We start from the raw sequence: 25544 nt of genomic DNA, 5'->3' as shown, positions 1-25544 counted from the left end.
TGTTCAAGGCTTTTAAACCATTTTCTATGACATTTTTAACTTTTTAAAAAAAAAAAACCGTTTTGTCAGATTTCTTTATGTATTCTAGATACCAGTCCTTTGTGGACCGTGTGTTGTGAACACCTTCTCCCACTTTGTGGCCTGTCTCTTCACTCACTGGAGCCTTTCTTATTCTGAAGTCATTTTAGACTTAACAGAGAAGTTGCAAAAATAGCACCCTTCATTGAACGTCCCTTAATGTTAAAAATATATGATCACAGTACAATGATCATGATGAGGACACAAACACTAACAATGTATTAAATAAGATTACAACTTTATTTGAATGGCGCTTAAGGTCCTTTTTCTACTCTAGGACCCACACATTTCCTTTTTTTTTCCTTTTTTGTCTTTTTAGGGCCGCACCTGTGGCACACGGAGGTTCCCAGGCTAGGGGTCGAATGGGCTCTGTAGCCGCTGGCTTACACCACAGCCACAGCAAGGATCCTTAACCCACCAAGCCAGGGATCGAAGCTACGTCCCCATGGATGATAGTCAGATTCGTTTCTGCTAAGCCATGGTGGGAACTTCTAGGACCCTCATGTTTCATTTAGTAGTTGGTATACTTCATTCTCTGACAAGCTGTTCCTCATTTGTTCCTTATGTTTCATGACCTTGACACCTGCGTGGTGGTAGGGTATCTCAATTTGGGCTGTCTGATGTTTTCTCATGGATCAAGGTTAGGCTTTTTTTTTTTTTTTTTTTTTTTTTTTTTTTTTTTGTCTTTTTGCTATTTCTTGGGCCGCTCCCGCGGCATATGGAGGTTCCCAGGCTAGGGGTCGAACCAGAGCTGTAGCCGCCGGCCTATGCCAGAGCCACAGCAACACGGGATCCGAGCTGCGTCTGCAACCTAGACCACAGCTCACGGCAATGCTGGATCCTTGACCCACAGAGCAAGGCCAGGGACCGAACCCGCAACCTCATGGTTCCTAGTCGGATTCGTTAACCACTGTGCCACCACGGGAACTCCAAGGTTAGGCCTTTTTTGACAAGAGTCAAATGGTTGCCGCAGAAGTGATACGGTGTTCTTCTCCGTGGATCCTATTATCATATTAAGGACACATGATATTAATACATCTTTATTATTGGTGCTGTTAACCCCGATCACTTGGCCGAGGTGGTGTCCACTAGGTTTCTCCACTATTTTAACTATTTATTACTATTTTAACCTTGATAATTGATAAATATAATGGGAGAGATACATTGAGACTATGATTCCACATTTCTCTTCAAATTTCTGCCCACAATAATTTGCCTGTGACAGTTATTGCTATGATGTTTGCCTACAGATGATCTTTAATTTCACCTACTCCATTTATTAACTGAAATTCTTCTGTATAGAAGAGCTCACTCTTCTCCATCGATTCAGTTTTATCAGCAGAGTCAAGAATATTTATTTCATTCTATGAGTAATAATTCAATATTTTACAATGGTTGTGGTTTCAAATTATTCCAGCTTCTCACCATTCGGAGCTGCATCAGTTAAGTCGTGTCTGTCTGACATACCCTCATCCTTTTTTGTTTTGTCTTTTTGCCATTTCTAGGGCCGCTCCCATGGCACATGGAGGTTCCCAGGCTAGGATTGAATCGGAGCTACAGCTGCCGGCCAATGCCACAGCCACAGCAATGAGGGATCTGAGTCATGTCTGCGACCTACACCACAGCTCATGGCAACGCAGGATCCTTAACCCACTGAGCAAGGCCAGGGATCGAACCCACAACCTCATGGTTCCTAGTCGGATTCGTTAACCACTGAGCCATGATGGGAACTCCCCCCCTATTCTTTTTTAAAGATTTATTTTCTGGCTCCCCAAGATGTCCCAAAATCATCTTTAGCATTCCTTGCCCAGCCCTGGAATGAACCACTTCTTCAAGGAGCTCTGGTTCTTCTTATTGCAGAAACAGTCTAGGCACCATCTCTGGGTGCTAGGTATTGTCACCGACACTCTCAGGGGCACTCTCAAGGAAGTGTGCGTGTATTTGTGTGAACATTAGCACACATACACATCTACATGTATTTCCCTATTTATCTGTCTGTACATTAAAAATCAGTTCACCCCGACACCTTCCATTCCAGCACCATAGAGCCTATTCCAGTCTTCCCCATTTCCTTAGTTGTAACTTCTTTCTCCAACAGTGTAATTCATTTTCTATACTGCGTCATGTTACTACAAATTTAGTGGCTAAAAACAACACGCCTTTATTATTTCAGTTTGTGTAAGTCAGAAGTCTGGCACAGCAGCTGGGTTCTCTGCTGCCTTCTCATCTGGAGGTTTGACTGAGGAGACTCTGCCTTCACATTGCCTTGTGTTGTTGGCAGAGCCATTTCTTTGTGGCTAAAGAATTGATAGCAGCTTGTTTTTTCAAATCCAGCAATGGAAAGTCTCAAATGTTTCAAGTCTGTGACCTCTGGACTCTCTTTCAAATGCCCTGCCTGATTGGTCAGTCCCAATCTTATCGTCCTGAAATCAGCTGATTAGGGACTTTAATTACATCTGCAAAGTCCCTCCCTGCACCTCTGTCATAAATCTATTGGTTACAAGTAACCACTGGTTCACCCTTCACTGAAGGGGAAGGTAATCCAGAATCTGTGACTCACTAGGGGTCACCTCAGGGTGTGTTTTGCCTCGTGGTGTGTGAAACCGGCTCTCCTCATCCACCATATATTCAGTGCATATGTTCAGTCCTCCTATACACATAAAAGGACAGAACTGCTAACTCATTCCTCTGTGGGCAACAGATTTACTACTTAGTTTATTTGTGCAGTTCTTTCTGTCTTAACCTTCCAGTACCAAGTCAGAATCATAATTTCCCCTTACTTAATTCTTTTCTCCCCAGTTCCCTGCAGTGTGGTTATGTTCTCGTTTGGAATAGTTAGGTGCGATTGTAACTGGTTCCTACTTGGGGTTCCTCCTTCACTCACACGACACCCTGGTTGACTTTCATTTTTATTTGGAGGGTGTGGGAAGCAGCACTATGGTTCCAAGAGCCAAGGCTATTCCAGAGGGACACTCAGAGAGATGCTGCTCCTTCCGCATCCCTGCAAACCTGTTCTGATTCCTCTCTTCTGACTTTTCCACTTGTCCTCTGAAGGTTTCGTTTTTGGTTTATTCTTCATTTTGTAAAAATTAGCAGCTACATGTGTGTTTCCTTATATTTCCTTCTTTCTTACATGAAGGGTTTCTTACTCTCGATATTCTTTTGCACTTTGCTTTTTTCTCATGTAGGAGCAGCAGATCAGTTCTTCAGCTTTTTTGGGTTGATGTGCATTTTCCTCCATTGTGTGACATACCATGATATTTTCAACTGTTCTCCTATGTATAAACATTTAGGTTGTTTCTAATATTGTACATTTGACACACAATGCTGCAATGAATATTCTTCTGGTCAGTACAAATTCAAACAAGGAGCTAGACCATATGTCAAACTGTGAAACCCTGAGATGCCTGTCCACAAGAGCCACCGTGGCCTTTGTCTCACCCACTTTTTTTTTTTTTTAATAATTTTTATTCTTTTACATTATAGCTGGTTTACAGCGTTCTCACCCACTTTTTTGTTTTTGGCCATGCCTGAGGCAGGCAGTTCTCAGGCTAGGGATTGAACCTCGTGCCATGGCAGCAACCTGAGCCACAGCAGTGACAATGCTGGATCCTTAACCTGATGAGCCACCAGGGAACTCCATTGACTCACCTACTTTGGACTCCATGCAGTCATTGCCCTTGAGACATGTTGGAACTGCTAGTCGCCTCTGACATTCCAGCCAGCTTGTAAGTGGGCCTGCTAAACACTCTTGGCAGCAACAAACACTCCCCTGCCACTCCAGGTTAGGCTCTTTCATTTCAGTTGCTCCATCCCAAGTCAACTTTTATGATCTTATTTTCATCTTTGGGGTGACCCCTCTTCTTCACCTCTGCCCCCAATCTTTTCATCTCAGCTGAGAGCTTCAAGATGTATCTTGAAATAAGCTACAGTTCTAGAATGCTGATCTTCCCCAAGGATCCACTGACATGGGAGCTATTCTTTGCACTTCCTGTGCGAGGATTCTGAATGTTTACTGGCCTATTGAAACTAGAACACCACAGTAGGGGGCATCAGTGGACCTTAATCACGATGTCCATATTGTCCTAAAATAAGATTGTGCCTCATTTATCTCAGAGAGGGGCCATTAACAATTCACCAAGCTTGCTTTGCCAAGGCTAAGAACCAGTGTATTAAATTCTATATTGGTTTTTTAACAGATTGCCTGGAGGGAAAACATTCTGGCTGAGAGCCACCTTCAAAGTCATGTTCACATAAATATTCAATTTAGGTGAAAAATTTAAATATGTTAATTTTACACAGGTTTCTAAAACAGTATTTAAAGTACACACGAGGATTCCCATTGTGGCACAGCAGAAACAAATGTGACTAGCCACCATGAAGTTAGGGGTTCGATCCCTGGCCTCGCTCAGTGGGTTAAATGATCTGGTGTTGCCATGAGCTGTGGTGGAGGTCACAGATGAGGCTCAGATTCTGTGTTGCTGTGGCTGTGGCATAAGCCAGCTGCTGTAGCTCTGACTGGACCCCTATCCTGGGAACCTCCATATGTCGCAGGTGCAGCCCTAAAAAGCAAATAAAATAAAAATAAAAAAATAAAGTACACACTAAACATATCTTTTGGAGAAGTAAAACTAAAAAGTAAGTATTTAAAGCAAGTTGTATGTAGTTTTAAGACTAATCATCAAAGATAAAATAAGAGAATCTGGCAAATGTGACATTAAAGGACATTTTATTTACTGACAGATTAAAAACCATAACTCCAGGTAGTGCAAAATACACCGCTGAACCCAATTACAAAGAACTGGTGTTAATACACAATGTTTAAGCAATGCTACACTTATTTTTTGGCAAAGTGCTGTATTGTTTAGTCTGTGTATAAAACCGATCATCTATGAACCAATCAGTATAAAAATTTTCTATAAAAACAGAAAAAAAAATTTAGACAGTGGCTCAAGAAAACAAGCTGCCATGGATGTACAGTATATAACCTAATCAAATGTCCCTTTTGAGTTTTCAAGTTGTTGAAAAAAATAACAAAAAACTGTGTCCAGAAACACATCAAGAAAGTGTATCATACAACCTACAATACTTTTCAGTCTCTAGAACTGATGCCCTGCCCTTAAAAAGCAAACGTGTTCACAATTTAACTTGAGAAAAAAAACCAAAGCCACTTAAAAACAACAACAACAACACACAAAATTATTGATTAAGGTTCCAAACCTCTGGCGGAAAACACAGCCAAAAAGCAAGCAGAACCACTCATACACACCAACCTGGAAACACACACATCTAACCTCCCCAAGCACTGGTTTGGTTTTTAGAAACCTCAGGCAAATGCAGAGCAAAACTGGGCATTTAACAATTACACCATTGAAAAAATGTTTTAAAGAAAATTCTCAATGATACACAAAACATACACTGGAGCTGCCTTCCTGGAATAGTAACTTCTCTTCCCACAGAAAGGATACTGTTACAAACTGAAAAAGATATTCTTATCTTTTTGTTTTCCAGAACCTCTTTCTCCACCCCCAACCACTGTGATTGGTGTCAAATTTCAAGTGAAATCCTTACATGGCAAGGCTGACACCACTGTATTCTGTACATTTTCTAAATAAAGCATTTTATATAAAACTTTAAGCATTAAAATAAGTAGATAAGGATGCCATTTATAATACATCAACATGGCTGATGGCAGTGAAACCATCCATGATAGTAGCTCAATTTTTTTAAAGAATTTAACTAGTATGTACGAGACTTACAGAATAAAAGATAACGTTAAGGTAACATTACAAACGTATACTAGTATCTCCAGTACAAGGAGCAGTCTCTTAACTTTTTCTAAAAACAAAAGCTAATAACTTGGAAACTCTTAAACTTTTTCCAACAGTCTATGTAAAATTTAAATGTCTGTCTCCTAGGTGGAGTCCTTCATGTTTTTGTTTGTTCGTTTCCAACTCAAAGAAAATGAGACTTAGAAAGATAATCGTTTTTGCTCTTTTCTCTTAAGAGTACATGAAGACAGTATATTTCCTTGAGGAGAAAGAGAAATAGCAAAGACACTCAGAGTCAATGAAGACATAAAGATTACAAGCCAGTGTACTACACAGATTTGAGAAGTAAAAACATTAGGCAATGCTGAACGGCCCTCTCAGGTTTTAAGTAAACTGTCATCCCACTAGAATCGAAGTATTGATACAACAGAGAAAGTATGTAAACAAGGACAGTTTCATGGGAACTGAAAAAATGCACAGGAAATCAATGTAAAAAAAGTCCCTGGAACGGTTAAGTAAAAAGTCCAATCACTTTACACCTTCTGCAAAAAAACTCTCCACCCTCCCAACCATATCAATTGCCATGGAAGGTAAATAATGGATGGTTGATCTTCGCCTTACCTGGTGCAATACATTATCAAATTAGTTGAGGAAGAAAAAGTAATAAACGTGGGATATCTATTATCAAATGTTTTATTAACCAAAAAACACAAACTTTGAGAACCATGGTACATTATAAAAACTAAGAGACTCACTCATGAAGCACAACTATGTGCACCACATATTCCAGACTTTTCTCAAGTAACATTCTCTATTATTAGTTTAGAAACAGAGCGCTAAATTCAGAGAGGGCTTATTTCTCACTGCTTAAACTTTTAAGGAATATGCACCGAAGCACATTGTAAACCATCAATATTTACAACAGCAAAAATAATAATTAACTTATAATAGGCTACGTTTCAGCCATGTTTCAAAAGAATACTTTACAGGTCAACATCCACTGTGGTGTTGTTGGGCGTGGGTCTTGCACACAGTAGGTCACTAACAAACACTGAACAACCGAGAACTTCAACTGCATTATGTAACCACTTGCTTCAATTCTTACGTGTGTGAATTTTAGACAGAAGTCTTAGATACTGATTACAGAAACCACAGTATGATATCACAGATGGCGTGTGCTAACACTTACCCTGCGAAAAAAAAAAAAAAACAAAAAACACCCCAAAGACTGAAGTCATCTGTGTTCCAGGTACAAAGCATAAAAAGGCTTGACCCAAATAAGGCAAACAAAAAGTCAGAAACTGATCAAGATGTAAGTATATTTAAGGTAGCAGGAAAGCTGAAAAAAAAATCATAGGACAAAACACCACTGCAGTTTTACATACAAACCTGTTCGTGCTGCCAAACAAAGGGTCATGGCTGAACTTCTATGGCTCATGAGGTACTAACAACTTGCATTTCATACGTGAAAAAAGAGACCCCTCTCTGTTCAGAGGCTTACATGCAGAAGACATCTAGCTGGTCTATGCTCAAGTCAGCAACATGGGGCCCTTTAACAGTCTTGGTGCCAAACACACACACCTTCACGAAAAAACGACCCTATCTCCCAACGCAGGTAAACACAAATAGTATAACAAAAGACCTTTTAGCTCAGTTTGACAAAAAACTTGACAGACTTGGCCCCTAATTAGAAAACAAATAAATAAAGGGGGAGTGGAAATGGAAGGGGAATAAGGAGAGAAGGGGGAATCTAGACGCTGGTTCTAAAAAGACCTTCCTGGCCCTTCAGCACAGCCAGTGGAAGAACCACCTGACATCAGCGTCTCACTAAGCTAACTGACCTGCGGACGCCACACACCCCAGTCTGGTCAGAAAAGAGACAGCTCTCCACTTAAAAAGAGTCTCCCAGGGTTCCCTGCCTCCAACTGCTTACAGGGATACTGAAGAATATAATAATACTTCACACAACTTCCTGCTGCTTTTTCCCTTGACAACACCGTACAGAGGTGTCTGCTTATTTACCTAGGGTTGCAGAGGAGGTGAGAAAATCAGCTATGTGATTATGAAGGCGATAACGACTGCTCTACCGGTAGAACGTGCTTTGGACTGTACATGAATTTAACTTCATTTCAGAGGAAGCTGTGAGCGTGCAGAGGGCTCAGCCAAACCCATCACCGCTGCTAAAAAAAATAAAAAAAAATAAAAAATAAAGTGACTGGCTAGAGGTAAGGAAATAGATTTTTCTGCGTCGAGTTAACTGGCCTCTGTGTGAACCGAACCCTGTACCCTGGCCTCATTAGCACCAACACTCTGAAGAACAGCACTCTGTGGCAGCAAAGCCACCACAGGCCCCACTCCCACCGCTAGATTCAGTAGAGAGGCCCTTGGAATTTCACACCGGGTTCAGTTCTGGACAGCCCTCCGGCAAATGAGCACACAGCCCTCACAACAAGGTAGGGTGAGGGAGGTACGCATTACTATGCCCCCGCTGGTGGAGGAAACAGAGGCCAAAGTGGTTCAAGATTTTTGCCTCAAGCCCACGTTAACAGACAAAAATGAAAACAAGGAAGCTGACCTGTCACTCGTCATTTAGATGCTATGGAAAGATGTCACCAGGAATCCCCCTTACCCCTGGCCTGCCACCTGGCAGGACGGGCTCCGTGGCAGAGGATCTGTCACTGTAGCAGACACACAAAGCCACCTCCTTCCCCCTTGGGCAGATACATGAGAAGTCACTCGAGTTGCCCGGACAAGGACTTCTGAATTTACAGCTGATGTGAGGTGGCGAGTGGGCAGAGCTGGCGGGAAAGAATCCAGACAACTTAAATAGTGGACCAAGGGGTTAGCTGTAGACATATGCTTTTCCAAATACAAGGTCACAGGTCTAATTGAAGCCCTCTGCACGTGGGATGAGGGCTTTTGTCCCACGTTGCCCGTAACGTCTGTACCACGTCACACAGTCACGTCGGAATTACTGAATGCACTGTTCCCCCACACACTTAATGTACCTGAATTCCCAAGTGAACTGCATGGCAAATCTGGCAAAGAGAACACCCATGCACAGAGAAATATATCAAGTTTTCTTCCAAAAGAAAGTTCGGCCATAATTCCATTATATCCATGGCAACCATCATGTGTTAATGCTCCTGTTAGTGTGTAAAAATGTTTTCATTATATACAGAGAAGATTATCAAGTACTGGTCAATAAAGTGTATGGCTGACCCTGAGAATAAAGTTCTGTTTCCTCAGAAGATTGATTAATACCGAATAAAATGAAATTGAAAAGATGCCTAGTCTCGTACTTGGGAAGAAATGTCTTTAAATTGCTAACTCATGTACATCTTAATAGATTTAAAGACATCCCCAAACACTGTAAATTGTACTGATATGTTTCCAAAAATATTCTGAAAAAATGTACAAAAAAAGTAAAGGTTAAGAGCAAGGCATTAGGTGATACACAGCATGTAAATCTGGCTTTCAAGATAGTGTCTAAACACACTGATCAAACTCTATGATTGGTCATCAGTTGGCTGTAAAGAGACAGCGTCGCCATCGCCCATCCACACACATCCACACACATCGGCACAAACCAAGAGAAAGGAACCAACCACACTTGAAATTCTTAGTAATTGTACTGACGTGGGCAGGGCTGATGGACAGCCCAGCCGTTGTGCTTTACTTGCCGGGAATGGCAATCCCTGGTAAGATTTTGGCGACGAAGGCTATTTCTGTTCAGAGACTGTCTTTCACTGTGTTCTTTTATCCACTGGGAAGGGCGCAAGCTCTTGGGTTGTTCCAGAAAAGCTGTATGAGCAGCAAGAGCTGCAACGTAGCAGTGAATGTGCTGTTGCACTTCATTTTGAGCTTCCACTCTGGAACAGAAAGAAACGGGGATACATTAGGTCACAGGATATATAGTATCAGTGAAACTGAAAAAGCTACTTAGCAATTCAGTTTGCCCCACTAATCTGTCTATGACTCAAGGAGAGCTGAGTGTCTCACGGCTGACAGGCAAGTCTGTATTTTGTGACCACATTTTGTGGTTAAGGGTAGAAAGGAGAAGCCAACTTTCAATCGAAATATGCCACAGCGTCCACAGGTGGTTAATTAAGTGGACTGTATTTTTAAAAAAATGCTTTGCACTTTGAGTGGATTTCAATTACACACCCAATACACTTATATAAGCTTTCCTGGGAGGGGAACTAACATTTATTGAATATCTGCATTTGCCAAACATTTTTGCCAACATTACGTATTTTCATTCTCACCAAAGCCGTAAAAGGAAACTACTTTAATTCCCAGATTTTACTGATCAGAAAATTCAGGCTCAGAGATGTTAAGGTCACAACCATTAACTGCCTGAACCAAGGTTCTGATACAGGTCACAATCTGAAGACCATGGTTACAAGGCAGGGTTGATACTGATGCACTGGGCCAATGGCACCTGCACAGAAGTTCCCTGTCTATAAATAAAATGTTTGAGGAACAAGCTTTATATCTGTATTGAATGGAAACTTGCATAAGGAAATTCTACTCATATAAAATTTTTCTTGCTAAGAAGCTATCTGCTTATTATAGAAGACAACTCTAAGTTTTAAATTATATCACAACAGGACACGTATTGGAATAGCATCTGCCCAGCCATGTAATAAAAACCCTTGAAGAACACATAATCTTAAAATATGGCAACAAACCATATAATTATGTTTTCTATGTTAAAAACTAATCAAATAGATCTAAACTGTTAACACATAACAAAGAACTTTTGATGTTTTGTATTTTGGCTGTTTTTGTTTTGGGTCTGCACCTGCTGCATATGGAAGTTCCCAGACTAGGGGTGGAATCAGAGCTGCAGCTGCTGGCCTAAGCCACGGCCACAACAATGCTGTGGATCTGATCTATGTCTGCAACCTACGCTGCAGCTTGTGGTAATGCTGGATCTTTAATCCACTGAGTGAGGCCAGGGATCAAACCCACATCCTCATAGACACTATGTTGGGTTCTTAACCTGCTGAGCTACAACGGGAACTCCAGAAGAACTCTGAGATTTTTAAGGGTTATTTTACACAGGAAAAGCAGTTTATATATGCTGCCCATGATCACTAGAGGAAAACACAAACAATTATCTTTTAACATATTGTTTTTATGAAACAGAATTAAAGCAAATTACATTAAGAAACTAAGAGAGGGAGTTCCCATAGTGGCTCAGCAGAAATAAACCTGATTAGTATCCATGACGATGTGAGTTTGATCCCTTGCCTTGCTCAGTGGGCTAAGGATCTGGTGCTGCCATGAGCTATAGTGTAGGTCACAGATGCAGCTTGGATCTGAAGTGGCTGTGGCTGTGGTGTGGGCTGGCAGCTGTTGCTCTGATTTGACCCCTTAGCCTGGGAACCTCCATATGCCACACATGTGCCCCGCCCCCCCAAAAAAAGAAAGAAAGAAACTAATAGCAGTTAAAATACAGTAGCTTTTATTGTTTTATTATTTTTTAAATTAAGGTATAGTTGATTTACAATTTTGTGCCAATTTCTGCTGTACAGCAAAGTGACTCAAGATACACATTTTTAAAAAATATTACTTTCCATCATGGTCTATCCCAGGAGATTGGATATATTTCTTTGTGCTATGCGGTAGGACCTCATTGCTTATGTATGCTAAATGTAATAGTTTGCATCTGCTAACCCCAAACTTTCCATCCATCCCACTCCCTCCCCCCACCCCCCTGGCAACCACAAAAGCCTGCTCTCCGTGTTGAGACAGTGGCTTTTAAAAGGTGGTGCCTTGAGTCCTTCACCTCCCTGCTCAGACTGATAACACATACCACACAGTCTCAAAGGGAACATACTTACTCTGTGCCAGTGAGTCTTATAAGCAGCTTTTCCTGGCCCTACAATGTTAAATGGTGAACTATTAAATCACTAGTAAGGTTTAAAATGCTATTTAATTTTACTGTTAGGATGCGACTGACTCTTCTTTATTATAACTGGCTTACTCGAGGTCATTAAAGGCACAGGTATTACTTAATTTAAGATGATGATTGCACATAAACTTCACAAACAATATTTATAAAGGCTAAAATGCAATAAAGTACATATTCTGAAGCCTATCTTTAATTATAAAGCGCCTTACTTTTAGGTGCTTTATGGTAATCTCTCCAAGGATAGACAGGATGGAAACAATCTAACTTTTGAAAGATACATGATTTATTTCTTGCTCAGAAAATAGACATTTTTACCACAGAGCCATTCTCCTAATTTTGGTAAAATCTGAATTCTATCTTGATTTCGTGGGTCTTTCTCCTAAGAATTTCAAATCCAAAAATAAGGATGTTAAAAAAAAATTTTAGTTTCTACAGAACTATAATAAATTTGTAGTACTTTCTTATGTTCAGAAATCATTCAAATAAAATTGGGTTCATCTGATCCTTTATATATGTTTAACTATCCTATGTGTTATATTAAAACATAAAACAAGACACAAAAACAAACATGATATAAAAAAATGAACATTCTCATTGCATCAAAACTGCAAACACATAACCAGATACAGGCCAAGGTTCTGAACTGGAGGTTGGTTTGGATAAACTAGAGGAAATATTCTGGGCTCTCATTGGCAAATCTGGGTAGGGTTTATGTGGTTGATGAAGAGAAATTTTACTGACAAAAAAAAAAAAAAAAGGTAGAGATCATTGCCTAAGGAAGCAGATTATAAAACAGTACATATAGGAGTTCCCGTCGTGGCTCAGTGGTTAATGAATCCGAAGAGGAACCATGAGGTTTGAGGTTTGATCCCTGGCCTTGCTCAGTGGGTTCAGGATCCAGTGTTGCCGTGAGCTGTGGTGTAGGTTGCAGATGTGGCTCGGATCCTGAGTTGCTGTGGCTCTGGTGTAGGCTCTGATTTGACCCCTAACCTGGGAATCTCCATATGCCGCGGGAGTGGCCCTAGAAAAGGCAAAAAGATCAAAAATAAAATAAAATAGTACATACAGATTGAGCCCCTTTGGGTTAAAAATGGTGTATATGCCTGTGCAGGGGTACATCCAGAAAAGACAATCTAGAAGGATAAGCCTTAGGGTCTTCACAGAAGCCATCTCTTGGTGGGGAGAATGTCATTTAAGATTTAAAAAGTTTTGCATTTTCTAGTTTTCTACAGTGTATGTGTACTGCTTCTGTAATAATAATACGTTGTTCACAAAGCTGCTGAACATATATATGTACACACACACACTCACGTTACTGAAACGTACACATACAAATGCCAGTAAGTGCAAAATGGCTATGAATCGCCCCAAATTTTTGAGTGGAATTCCTCAGAGGTGAGACCAAAATCAGGTGGGAAGAATGTCTAAGAACTGAAGAGACTGATCTGAATCCACTAAAAAGCAATTAAATCAGTACCACTTCCAACAAATTGTATTTTAAACTTTTGTGGGAAGACCTGAAACATTAACCTCTGGATAAACTTATAGTACAGAATAAAGTGCCAGTGAAAGTAACATTCCCCATCAAAGATCTGGTAGAAAGCCTGGGGAACTATATAAGCAAATTGTTTTTCAACTGGGTACAAGCGCACATTTAACCTCACTTGAGATCATCTACAATATTGAGACTCAAGAGAGCAACGAACTCTGGTAAAGCTAAAAAATTAATGACCTTGCTGGGCTTTGTTTATATTGGGCAAACAGGAAATAGTAGGAGGTACGTACAATGGTCTAGTGAGTAGAGTCGGAGCCTGAACAATCCAAAAACAGGCCTTTTGGGAGTTCCCGTCATGACTCAGCGGTGCCAAGCCTGACTAGTATCCACGAGGATGCAGGTTTGATCCCTGGCTTCGCTCAGTGGGTTAAGGATCTGGTGTTGCTGTGAGCTATGACATAGGTCGCAGATGTGGCTTGGATCTGGCGTTGCTGCGCCTGTGGTGTAGGCTGGTGGCTACAGCTCCGGTTCAACCCCTGGCCTGGGAACTTCCATATGCCCCAGGTGTGGCCCTAAAAAGACAAAACAAAACAAAAAACAGGCCCTTTGGAGGATGGCACTAACCACAGGAATATTGTGACTACTCCCAAGAACCCAATTCACTTGTACCCCTGACAGGTATTAAGGGAACTAAGTCAGTGCGGGCATCCTTGAAATACTTTAATACCATACGGACCCTTCCATAAACATGCAAACATTCCACAAACTAGCTGGACTTTGAGTCAATTAACACGGCCATGGGCTTTATTTTAGCGGGTTGGAGCAATCTTGAATATAGTCCCTGGATAAAGGCCACAGACTCTCTGTAAGTCCATTCGGAAACACAGCACTGACCAGGCACCGTGCTCGAACCTTTCCAGGCCCTCAACCCTACCAGCCCTTCAAGCAGAGCCTTTCAGACCGCTCAGGATACCTACATAACAACAAAACACTGTTTGAATGAAATCTTTGCTCTGTAAGGCAGAAAACAACGTTTTGGTCAAACTGCCATTTTACCTCATCCTTAAGATTCCTTAGGTTTTCAAGGTTAAGTGACCTAGTTAGGACTACTTGGAAGAAAATAAGAGATTTAATTGAAAATATACTATTCTTGTCAAATTTGAAACCTCCAAAAATCCAGGCTATAAAATGCCAGAGTTGCATTCTAAGATTGTAGCAGAAATGCCTGTCTTTTCTTTCCATTCAGTAGCAGATATTACAAATGAGACAGCGTGCCATCAGATAACTGGGGTCACGCTGTAACTCGCTTTTTCTGAAAATCTAAAGTGAACACGTTTTTTTGTATTTTCAACCACCTTGTGCACTATGTACGCACTTTCTTAAATCTCTAACAAGACCACTTTGCATCTTCGAAAAACCCCACTCTGACTTTTTGTAGCAGACATGAATACAATGTATGCTTTTAAAGAGACATTCTGTGGAGAGATGAACGTACCTGGGACTACCTGGGTTATGAAATTCCTCAGTCCCACAGTGGGCCTCGCTGAGGTTGGGGCAGGAGTTGTGCACGGCGTAGACAGACATGCTGGGATGTTCGATGAGAAGGTTTTCCATAGGACTGGTTTCCACCTTGATAGTGGTTAAGCCACCTGCAGTAAAACACGGGGGAGGGGTGATAAACCAGCTCTCTTCCATGGGACAGGACTCAAACTGGAGGAAGCAGGAATCACTTGGGTCAGCTAGGCACTCAAGAGATGCAGGTAAACAGGAAAAGACGGAAGGGTGCTCTGCAGGTGACTCTTCGCTGATGTCTTCCTCCTCGTCTTCTGCTGCTGAGAAGCCAGTGCAAGTGTCTGGATCGTGGTCCACATGCATTGTTGGAGTCCCATGGGATATGAGTGTCACAATGGTATCACATCAGAGCACAGAAAAAGAAGAGATGATACTGTTAGCTGATGCTCACATTCTTCCCTTTATTTTTAAAATTTTTTTTTAAATTTTTTGGCCACATCCACAGCATGTGGAAGCTCCCCATCCATGGATGGAACCCGCGCCACAGCAGCAACCTGAGCTGTTGCAGGGACAATTCTGGATCCTCAACCCACCGCGCACTAGAGAATTCCTTTCCTCCCTTTACTTGGGTCAGAAACAAAACCACTTCTATTCATGCATAATGACTATAATATAATTTCTGAGCATCAAGTATGTGTGTGCATGCGTGGTGGGGGTGGGCTGTATCACTGTATGAGATGGATGATGTTGGCTTTCCAGGAACAGTTTTTAAGACTGTTTCTATTCTGCTGAGTAAACATATAGTGAGCCAGATAGGTTACTGCTTGTCTAGAGTGAGGGTTTCCTACTAAAGCGCCTCTGATTTGATCAGGGTGCAAGAGTTGCAAAACTGGAAATTCTGAAGTCCGTCAATCAATTCCGCTGACTGATCATCTGGCACAGAATGTTTCCTGCAGGCTTTTTCAGACAAATTATTTTTTCTTTACTTTTAAGGCTTAAAAATTTTCAGGGTCACTGGTTGACTTATGCAAAAACCAGATGCAAGAGTTTCCACTTTTGCTGTGCTGAGTAACGGCTAAGTATACCCTTACCTATGAAGTCAACGAGAATCCATTCATCATCTTCTTTCTCACTAAATTCTGGTTCTGGGTTGGAAGAAGTATTGACTTCACCCACAAACATTTTATTCAGTCTCTGGAACATTGTTAAGGCAAGATTGAGACTTTGGCTGGATGGCTTTATAGCTGAGATTTCAAAAACCTGTCTTCAGTCAGCCTGACGGCACTGACAGGGGATAAAGTGCACAAGGTGCTTGTTCAACTTAGGCGAGAGGCAAGAGTCATTATCCCTAAAATAAAACAGAAAAGGAAGGTTACTTCAAATCAGCATCTGTCTATGTAGCATGTGTATGTGGTTTTACAACACACACATATCCCCACCCTGAGAAGAAAAGCATGTGCCTTAGCCCATACCTATGGCTTTTCCCTTCCTGTAGGACTCAAACACAAGAAATGCAGTATCTTTTCTTACAAGCATCATGAATAGAGCACTCAAATGCAACCTGTAAGCATCTCAAAATGTGCAATGAGAGGGAAGGACTTGGTTCTTTTTCACATCTGTGCTTTTATAGGAAGGGATAAATTTGAATAATGTATTTCAAGCTGAAATACTATTCTGTAAGTACAGCAAAAACTAGATTTTTTTTTTTTATGCTTTTTAGGGCTGTTCCCAAACTCTCAGCAAGTTCTGTTGATTCCAGCTGCTGATGTGGCTTGAATCTGCCTACTTCTCTCCACCTCTCTCACCGTAGCTGAAGTCACCTGGTGTCTCTCTGGACTTTGCCAATCACCACTTCACGGATGGTCTCCCTGATCCTACCCTGGTAAAATGAGCTAGTGCAGTAACCCACCTAACAAGCCACTTGATACAAAGTTTTCAGTCAATGTCAACTATCATGGAAGTTCCCAGGCTAGAGGTCCAATCGGAGCCACCCCAATGCGGAATCTGAGCCGCGTCTGCGACCTACACCACAGCTCACCCCAACACTGGATCCTTTACCCACTAAGTAAAGCCAGGTATCAAACTCGCATCCTCATAGATACTAGTCGAATTCGTTTCTGCTGCACCACAACAGAAACTCCCAGCAAAAACTAGATATTAACAATCAGAAGCTGCCAAATGAACTCAGCAATAGTACTCAGTGACCACTATTATACGAGGCCCTCAGCATTCCCTGGCATTTTCTCTTCTGCTCTGTTCTTGAACAGGACTGTAAGCACTAATTAAATTTAAAAAAACTAATTACACTTAAAATCTGTAAGTATAGCATACTTTGACTTCGAAACAATTCCTGCAGCCATCGAGGAGAAATGCACACTGTAGAAAATTGAGGGGGACAGCAACTAGAACCGGAAACAACCATGGTGCCTGGGCTCAAATTCTGGCCCCGCTGCTTGTGCCCTACAAGAGTAAGGAAGTCACACTACCTCAGTGGTTGACAATAGTTCCACCCCACGGAGTTCTGGTGAGTTCTAAATGAGGAACACTAGCTTCATCTGATAGTTTTTTATTTTTTATTTTTTTTAGGGCTGCACCTGCGGCTTATGGAAGTTCCTGGGCCAGGGGCTGAATCAGAGCTGCAGCTGCCAGCCTACACCGAAGCCACACCAGATGTGAGCCACATCTACCACCTACACTGCAGCTTGTGTAACACCGGACCCTTAACCCACTGAGGGAGGCCAGGGATGGAACCCGCATCCTCATGGGTATTAGTCATGTTCTTAACCCGCTGAGCCACAACAGGAACTCCCCAGCCTCATCTGATCTTGTTCCAGAGTTCCAGATTTATATATCCACGTCTCCCTGGTTACCTGATGGGCATGTGCTAAAACACAGCCAAGAGATTGTTTGGTTTTTCACCCACATTCTCAGGCATACCTTCCTTCTTAGGAAGGAGTCGAAGCAGCATCCAGCAGTTATTTAAGCCAAAAACCTCGTTATTATGCTTGACTCCTTTTGATCCTTTGATCCTCCCTCTTACTCTGCCCCTAACCCCACATCCAAACTCTCAGCAAGTTCTGTTGATTCCAGCTGCTGATGTGGCTTGAATCTGCCTACTTCTCTCCACCTCTCTCACCGTAGCTGAAGTCACCTGGTGTCTCTCTGGACTTTGCCAATCACCACTTCACAGATGGTCTCCCTGATCCTACCCTTGCAAGATGAGCTAGTGCAGTAACCCACCTAGCAAGGCACTTGGTACAAAGTTTTCAGTCAATGTCAACTATTATGCTACAAATATTTATTGAGCATCTATTATGCATCAGGCCCAGTGCAGGGGACAGAGCAGTGCAGGAGGCTCTCCTATGGCGAGTGCAACACCCCGCTGTGATGAGTGCCAAGTGGGGAGAAGTACTGAGTGTTCCTCGGATCCACAGAGACAGAGCTCAGGGGAGGATTCCTGCAGTCAATGTCTTTAACCTTGAATGGCTGACAAGGTCAGGAATGGAGCAGGGAGGAGAAAGAATGCTGTGGAAACATGAAGAGGGAGAATGTGGCACCTTCCGTAGGGTGCAAGATCTAGGCAGATGGTTGTGAGAGTAGGCTCGGGGGCTAAGCGAGAACCAGATCCTGGAGGACCTCGTAAGCCAGAAGGGAAGGGGAGGGCAAAAGTCAAGGATGCCCCAGATTTCAGCTTGGCTAACTGAGGGGATGGTGGGACGGTTCAGTGGAACAAGAACACTGCCGTGGTGCAGGCGGAGCATTCTGGGCACGTGGAATTGGGGAAATCTGCAAGTCCTGTGCCGGGGATGTCTAGAAGGCAGCTGAATACAAGGCTTTGCAGTTCAGGAGCATGGTGTCAGCTGGGGGCAGAGATGTGGGAGTTGTTAACACAAAGGGGATGACAGGAATCACAACAGTGGGGGAGACCATCCAAAGAGCATGTGTCTCGAATCTCTAACTTCAGACTCTTGACATTCCACTTTCAAAACAATCATCTTTAGCTATACATGTGGTTAGAATCTGCAGCTGATGAGACTCCTGGTCCAATTCTGTATGTGCAAAGTGGACCGCTGCAACTGTCTGGCAAGCTTCTACCAGTGTGTAGTGCTATAACTGTGCATCCAAAAAAATGACATTGGAACACTTTTGTGGTCACGATCTGTCATCCTCGGCCATTAATTATGAAAATCGGGTAAACAGGAAGTGTCACTTGCATAACCAGTCTTCCTGAAACCCTTCTGGAAAGCAACATGGCCAAGTCATGAAATCTGGAGCTCGAGGATGACAACTCAGGGAGCTTTATTTATGGTCTACGGGCTGTGTCATTGGCTTGACTTATATCCCAAAAGATGAACTATCATTAAGGGCTAACGGGGTAAAGGTTTTGAGCATATAAACTGGGAGGGGAAAAAAGACATTTTCAAAAGCTCTCCTCTGTTTCTCTTAAATTATGGAGGCCCCAAGTACAATTCTGTTGGGAGAATCCCAGTTCTCCAGAGAACAGGGCTGGACTTGGGCCCTGCAACCAGCGAGGAAGCTGGAGCTGCTGGATGGGGAGGTAGCACCCCATGGGGAACCCTTGCTTGTCCTGAATGAGTGCCTTGTCCCCTGTGATGCCACATGAGGTAAGTCACTGGGGCCCGGGCCAGTTAAGTGGCAACTATTAGGCAGAAAACATGCTATGGGGCGGGGATGTACTGTGGTTTGGCAGCTGCAAGCTCCTAAATGCAAAATGCCCCCCTCTGGCTACCGCTCCAAAACCATGGGCCGCTTATGCCTGGAACATACACAGCTCTGCCACAGGAAAGGTGTCTCTGGAGGAGCTTTCAACAGGGCAACACAAGTCAACCTTCTTTTGGTTTCTCCAAGTGAGGTTAGTCTAACTTTGCAAAGCTTCTTTGGCCCTGCTCTCTGTAGCTGTCACAAAGACAAGGAGCTGTTGGAGAGATCCAAAACATTTGAAATGCAACTAGTGTGACCAAGAAACGAATTCTGTAGTCTTATTTAATTTGCGATATGTTAGGTTAGATAAAGCATATTAATAAAAGCAGGGAGTTTCCATTGTGGCTCAGTGGGTTAAGAACCTGACACTGTCTCTCTGAGGATGTGGGTTCGATCCCTGGCCTCGCTCAGTGGGTTAAGGATCCAAGATTTCCGCAAACTACAGTGTAGGTTGCAGATGTGGCTTGGATCTGGTGTTCCCAAGGCTGTGCCCTAGGCCTCAGCTGCAGCTCCGATTTGACCCCAAGCCCAGACAGTTCCATATGCCACAGGTGTGGCCCTAAAAAGAAAAAAATAAATTAATTTCACCTGTTTCTTTTTCCTTTCATGTGGTTACTAGAAAATTTAAATATACATATATAGCTCACATTACATATTTTCTATTGGACAAATGCTGTTCCAGATAAATCTAATGTCTTGATGTCCCTACCAAGTCACTGCTACTCTTGACCTTGGCTCCAGCCCAGGAATGGAGGCTGGAGCTGGTTCTATGTGGAGCTAAAAGGCAAAGCAGAACTTCAGACTTCACTCCTCACCACACAGTGCTGACTTTCTGATATTCGCAACTCAGAGACAATGATAAAACTAAAGCGAAAATTCCAGAGAGGCCTACCAGGACAAATTTACAAATACAGTTCTGGAATTCAGCAAAGAGGTAGGGGAATCAAGCCTGGTGGGGTGGCACTGCTGTTCTTCCTGGCATCTGCAAGCTCCACCATCTCACTCTAAAGGAGAAGAGAAACAGTGTCTGGGCCCCAGCATTTAAAGAAGGCAGCTTGGAGTTCCCATGGTGGCTCAGATGTTAACGAATCCAACCAGGAACCATGAGGTTGTGGGTTCGATCCCTGGCCTCACTCAGTGGGTTGAGGACCCGGTGTTGCCGTGAGCTGTGGTGTCGACCTGGCATTGCTGTGGCTCTGGCGTAGGCTAGCGGCTACAGCTCCTGTTCGACCCCTAGACTAGGAACCTCCATATGCCGTGGGTGTGGCCCTGGAAAAGACAAAAAAATAAATAAATAAATAAATAGATAAAGAAGGCAGCTCTGTCCCTTCTCTGCTTGGCTCAAAAAAACCTCCATCCCTCCCTTAAAAATGTCTTACTATAAAACAAATCAAATCACATTACAGAAAGTTTAGAAGATGAATAAGGAAAATAGTTCTTTACGTTTTGTTGCCATTATTGTTAGTATAGTGTACATTTTCTTCTATACATGCTTCTTTTTATAATTGTAGACTAATGCATGCACAACTTTGTATCCTGCTTTATTATTTTATCAGCAATGTTTTTACATTACTTGAGTAGGAATGCTCCATACTTATGGGGTTGAGCATTCTAGTTTGAGAACTTAGAAAAGGAGTTATCAGTCTGGAAGAGCTGGTTAGTATGATTTATTTTCTCATTTTGGAGACAAGCAACCAACCTAGAGGCAGCACAACTCTGGAATTAGCCTGCTCTGTTTGAAATATTGACTCTGCTCCTTACGACTTGTGTGTACTTATATAGTAACTTCTTGGTGCCTCAGTTTTCTCATCCCTAAAATGGGGAGGGCAGTGCCAATGTGAGGATTAAATATGTATCACTTAGAAGAGAGTCTGACATACAGCAGGCACCCAGTAAATATTAACTACAAGTTCACTTCAAACCAGTTGGATGACTGTGATCTAGTCACTTAGCATCTTTGGGTCTGAGTGTTTTTACCTGCAAAATGTTTACAGCTACAATTTACTGAATGCTTACTGCATGTGACAGACTCGAGGTATCTGTTTGTCCCATCTGACTAACAGAGAAACTGAGGCTCAGAAATTAAGTAATTTTCTCCAAAGTAACAGAGCTGGTCAGGGGGCAGGACCAGCATTAGAGCATAAGTCTGGTTCTGAGTACCTCGCTCCCAGGCTGCCCCCCACCCGCACCCCAGGATTTCTCAGGCTCTTTCAGCCTCAACTCTGGCTTTATGAACTTCAGGGAACAGCACTTTTCAGTTGGTTCTGGTTGCCAGTAGGAGGCTCCAAAAACAACATTTTAAATTAAAAAAAAAAAAAAAATCCCACAACTTTGATGATTTAACTTCTAACTATGGGTACAGCTGTGGCTTACTGACAGTTTCGAAATATCAGGTGGCTAAACGAACAAATCATCATCATCAAAAAGCAGCCTCAAAATGATCTTTCTATTCCACCCTCTCTCACTAGTTCAGAAAAATGTGCTAATTCAAAGTAATTTTGAATCAATTTTAAACTGTAGAAAAACGAAGCCAAGAAAGTTGTCTTTGCTTGTTTCCCTCTACTCAGCCTATTTCACTAGCTACAAGGGGGTTATTCTCCCTGGGATCCACCAGGGTCGGCCCAAAGGCTGAATGACAGTGGACAAAGACAGCAATAAGTGGTAATTCATAGCCTGTTAACCTTTAGTTTTGAAAGTGGAGCCATTTCCAAGAGAACGATGAGGAAGCAATCAATGAAGTATTCACAGAAAAGGAACAAAAGATAGGATACAAAAACAAATGAGACCTTGGTCATGGAAATTAGTAAGGTCCTGATTCCAAGCAGGAGTCTTAGACAATTATGCTGCTGGTTCAGGATTATAGTGGCTGTGATTTAAAACCAAACGCTTCCCAGGAATTTTCACATTTGCAATGAAAAAATACATTTCACTTAGCAAACAAGTGATTTGAAGATCTTGGGGCACCTGATTATTAACTGTTCACTTTCCATTCCCCTTTCCCCAAACTACTTTGTATTCAGAAAAGGCTCTTTTCTGAATGATGGAAGTGGCGTGGGGGGGGGGAGTGTCCCTATCTACTCTAAATTGGAATTAACTCAGAAGATAATGAGCAGATGTAATTAGGAAATACAATAAAAATAAGGAATCCCCACATAAAATTCATCTGCAACTACTAAAAAGAAACACCATGTCCTTTTAACTGGCTGTGTGGCCTTGAGTAGGTTACTTAATCTCTCTGGGGCCTCAAATTTCCTATCCATAAGATAATATAGCCTACTTCATAGGATTACTGTGGCAATCAATTGGGATAAGGCAGGTTAAGCCCTTCACAGTATATGGCACATAATAAGCACTCAATCAGCGGGAGTGATCAAAACGATGAGGATTTTAATTCTGATGGGCAAGTAAACTCTTTCCACAGGGGCAACCTCAAAAGGTGATGTGTAAGGTCAGGCAGGGTCAAGGGACACGCAAAGGACAGGAGGACCCTAAGGTCTCCAGGTAAGATTCCCGGAGCCGCTGCACTACCGAGCGCGACCCAGCGCTGGGAGGGTTGCTGGCGGGGCGGCGGCCGCAGCGCCGCGGAACTGGAGAGCTACGTCCCCGAGCGGCGGCCGCGTTCGCTCCTCCGGACCCCGGGGCTCCGAAGCCGAGTCCCAAGCGGACAGCCCCCGTCCGACAGCGGAGGGCAGGAGGAGGAGGAGGAGATGTGGAAGGGAGTAAGGAGGAGGAGGAGGAGAGAGGAGGTCCCGCCGAGGCCAAGAAAACAGGCCACGCTCGGGGGAGGAGGCAGAAACCAAACACCCAACCGCCGCCCCACGCCCGGGCTTGGCCGGTCCATGTCCGCACGGCCGCCTCCTCCCGCACCCCAGGTCCGCCGAGGGTCCACCGAGGGGGTGGGCGTCCAGCCCGCGGAGGCTGCAGAGGCAGCGAAGGCCGGGAGCGCACCGACGGCTGCTCGCGAGCCGGCCCGAGGGCAGGGCGCGCGGACCAGGCAGCGCAGCGGGGCGGCGGGGAGCGGGCGGCCCTGGACGCCGGCCCCGCCCGCACTTACTTGGGCCCGACCTGCGGCGGGACGGCGGCGAAGGCAGCGGGCGCCCGGCTTGGCGGGGCTCGGCGGGGACCGGCGCGCTGGCGGTTCGGGGCGGCTGAGGTAGCTGCGGCTCCCGGACGACGGGCGCGGGGCTCGGGGCCGGTCCAGCCTTCCTGTGGCCACACCGCTGGCCGCCGCCGGCCCGTCTCGCTCCTTTTGTTGTTGTGCAGCCTCGGAACAGCTGATCAGCCGCTGCGCCCGCCCGGCCGCCCCGCCCCGGGGCCGCGCCAGCCCCGGCCCACCAATCGGCGGCGCTGGGGCCCCGGGGCCGCCCTGCGAGAGGTTGTCACTAACGCACGTGACCTGGCGCCCAGCCGGCCGACGCTCTTGAGTTAGAAACAAGCCCGGGCAACAAAGCCCGGGCGCCGATGGGAGAGTAGGGGGGCGAGCGGAAGGGAGGGAGCAGGGGTGGGGGTGCGATGGGGGCTGGCACTGGGGCGACTGGGAGAGAACAGAGGAAGGGCTGGGGCTGAACCGAAATGGGAACCTGCAGGAGTGTGAAGACAACTGGAACCGATGGGCGAGAGGAAGAGCCCTGACCTCAGCTGACCCTTTGGCCAAGTGAGAGGCCGAGTGTTTGGGGTACAAAGGCTCACAAAGCTTTTTTTGCTGTGAGGGGAAAATCAGGGACGTTGAGAGTGATGGAGACGAAGATCCCAAGAGACCACTTCAGGCCAGTATACGGGTAAAATCGTGGACGTGGTGCTAAGGCAGGGCCACCTAACCTTTTGGCCTTCTTTGGAAGGAAAGTTTAGATTCAGGTATAGGAATGCCGCCCACCCAATATCTTTTTTTTTTTTTTTTTCTTTTTAGGGCCACATCCATGGGGCATATGGAAATTCCCTGGTTAGGGGTCAAATTGGGGCTACAGCTGCCAGTCTACACCACAGCCACAGCAATGCAGAATCGCCGACCCACTGAGCGAGGCCAGGGATTGAACCCACATCCTCATGATGTGGATTTAATTCCACTGTGTCACAACAGGAACTCCCCAACCTTCTTTTTAGGACAAGGAGCCAGGCCCCATCTCGCTGTGGTAACTGATACTGGGACCTGACTGAACTGGCCCACAGGCTCAAGATTCAACCTACAGGCGGGCTCACTATTTATAGTGAGAAGAAAATAAGACAGTGGGCTTGAAAATACTTTCCAAACCAAAGCTGTGTACATATGTTGATGGATTAACTGTCTGGCCAAGGCAAGGAAGTTATTTTGATGTATCTCCACTCTTATGGTGGATCTTGTTTGGCCTGAGATGTGGTTCCCAAGGTTAAATTTATATACCCTCAACAGGTGTCTGATACATTACAGTATCTGAAAGACTCACATTCTGGCCCTCACAAACATCCTGTCATCAATCTGTTTCCAACAATCCTGGTTTTAAAGGGTGAAAATCAAAGTACAGGGGATTGTCTGACCCCCAAGAGTAATAACTGTAATTCGAGGGCCATTCTCAGAAAGTAGAACAAGACTTTAACTTGGATTTTAGTTTTTTTGGCAAACGAGGCTCATCCTAATATATCCTCTCAAGTGTCATTACTACATTAGGAGCCCCATAGTCTCTTGTTTCTTCTTAGGAATTCATGGAGAGATCATCTTCCCATTCAGAATCAAGGCATGATGATCCTTTTAAGGCTCTAATTTTTTTTCTTTTTTCTTTCTTTTTTCTTTTTAGGGCCGCACCTGTGGTATATGAAAGTTCCCAGGCTAGGGGGTTGAATCAGAGCTGTAACCGTCGGCCTGTGCCAGAGCCACAGCAATGCCAGATCTGAGCCACGTCTGTGACCTACACCACAGCTCATGGCAACACTGGACCCTCAACCCATTGAGCGAGGCCAGGGATTGAACCTGGGTCCTCATGGCAATGAGTTGTGTTCATTACTGCTGAGCCACGACGGGAACTCCAAGGCTTTTAAAAGGTCACATTAAGACCTACCTTCGTCCACCTTG

General features: G+C 43.9%; 1 protein-coding gene across 4 annotated transcripts; it reads right to left on the bottom strand.

Annotated features, from left to right (window-relative positions):
• Nucleotides 1-4790: 4790 nt before the first annotated feature.
• On the bottom strand, nt 4791-23760 carry TP53INP1 (tumor protein p53 inducible nuclear protein 1). 4 transcript variants are annotated; one of them, XM_003355019.5, is made up of 5 exons: nt 23556-23760; nt 15871-16127; nt 14763-15120; nt 11702-11739; nt 4791-9721 (listed from the first exon to the last, which is right to left on the bottom strand). In XM_003355019.5, the coding sequence occupies exons 2-4, from the start codon at nt 15980-15982 to the stop codon at nt 11718-11720; spliced, it is 492 nt and encodes a 163-aa protein (XP_003355067.1). In that variant the 5' UTR covers nt 15983-16127; nt 23556-23760; the 3' UTR covers nt 4791-9721; nt 11702-11717. The 4 variants fall into 4 exon arrangements, with proteins under 4 accessions (XP_003355067.1, XP_084878148.1, XP_001925259.1 ...); XM_085022022.1 differs by having other exon boundaries at nt 23567-23760; XM_001925224.7 differs by lacking the exon at nt 11702-11739.
• Between the last annotated feature and the right edge of the window lie 1784 nt (nt 23761-25544).

This window comes from Sus scrofa, chromosome 4 (assembly GCF_054392235.1).
Source record: "Sus scrofa isolate SSC_HxYL_T2T_F1_AM1 chromosome 4, Sscrofa_HxYL_maternal_Yorkshire_Landrace_v2.0, whole genome shotgun sequence".
In the NCBI taxonomy this organism is placed as follows: Eukaryota; Metazoa; Chordata; class Mammalia; order Artiodactyla; family Suidae; genus Sus; species Sus scrofa.
This window is presented reverse-complemented; position numbering and strand designations above follow the sequence as displayed.

Excerpts from the sequence above, each read along its gene's own strand:
- TP53INP1 (XM_001925224.7), bottom strand. The coding sequence starts at position 15,982 with ATGTTCCAGAGACTGAATAAAATGTTTGTGGGTGAAGTCAATACTTCT. Across the intron at positions 15,121-15,870 it reads GATTCTCGTTGACTTCATAG|ACACTTGCACTGGCTTCTCA; the intron begins GTAAGGGTATAC and ends ACCACGATCCAG. Across the intron at positions 9,722-14,762 it reads CATAACCCAGGTAGTCCCAG|AGTGGAAGCTCAAAATGAAG; the intron begins GTACGTTCATCT and ends TTTCTGTTCCAG.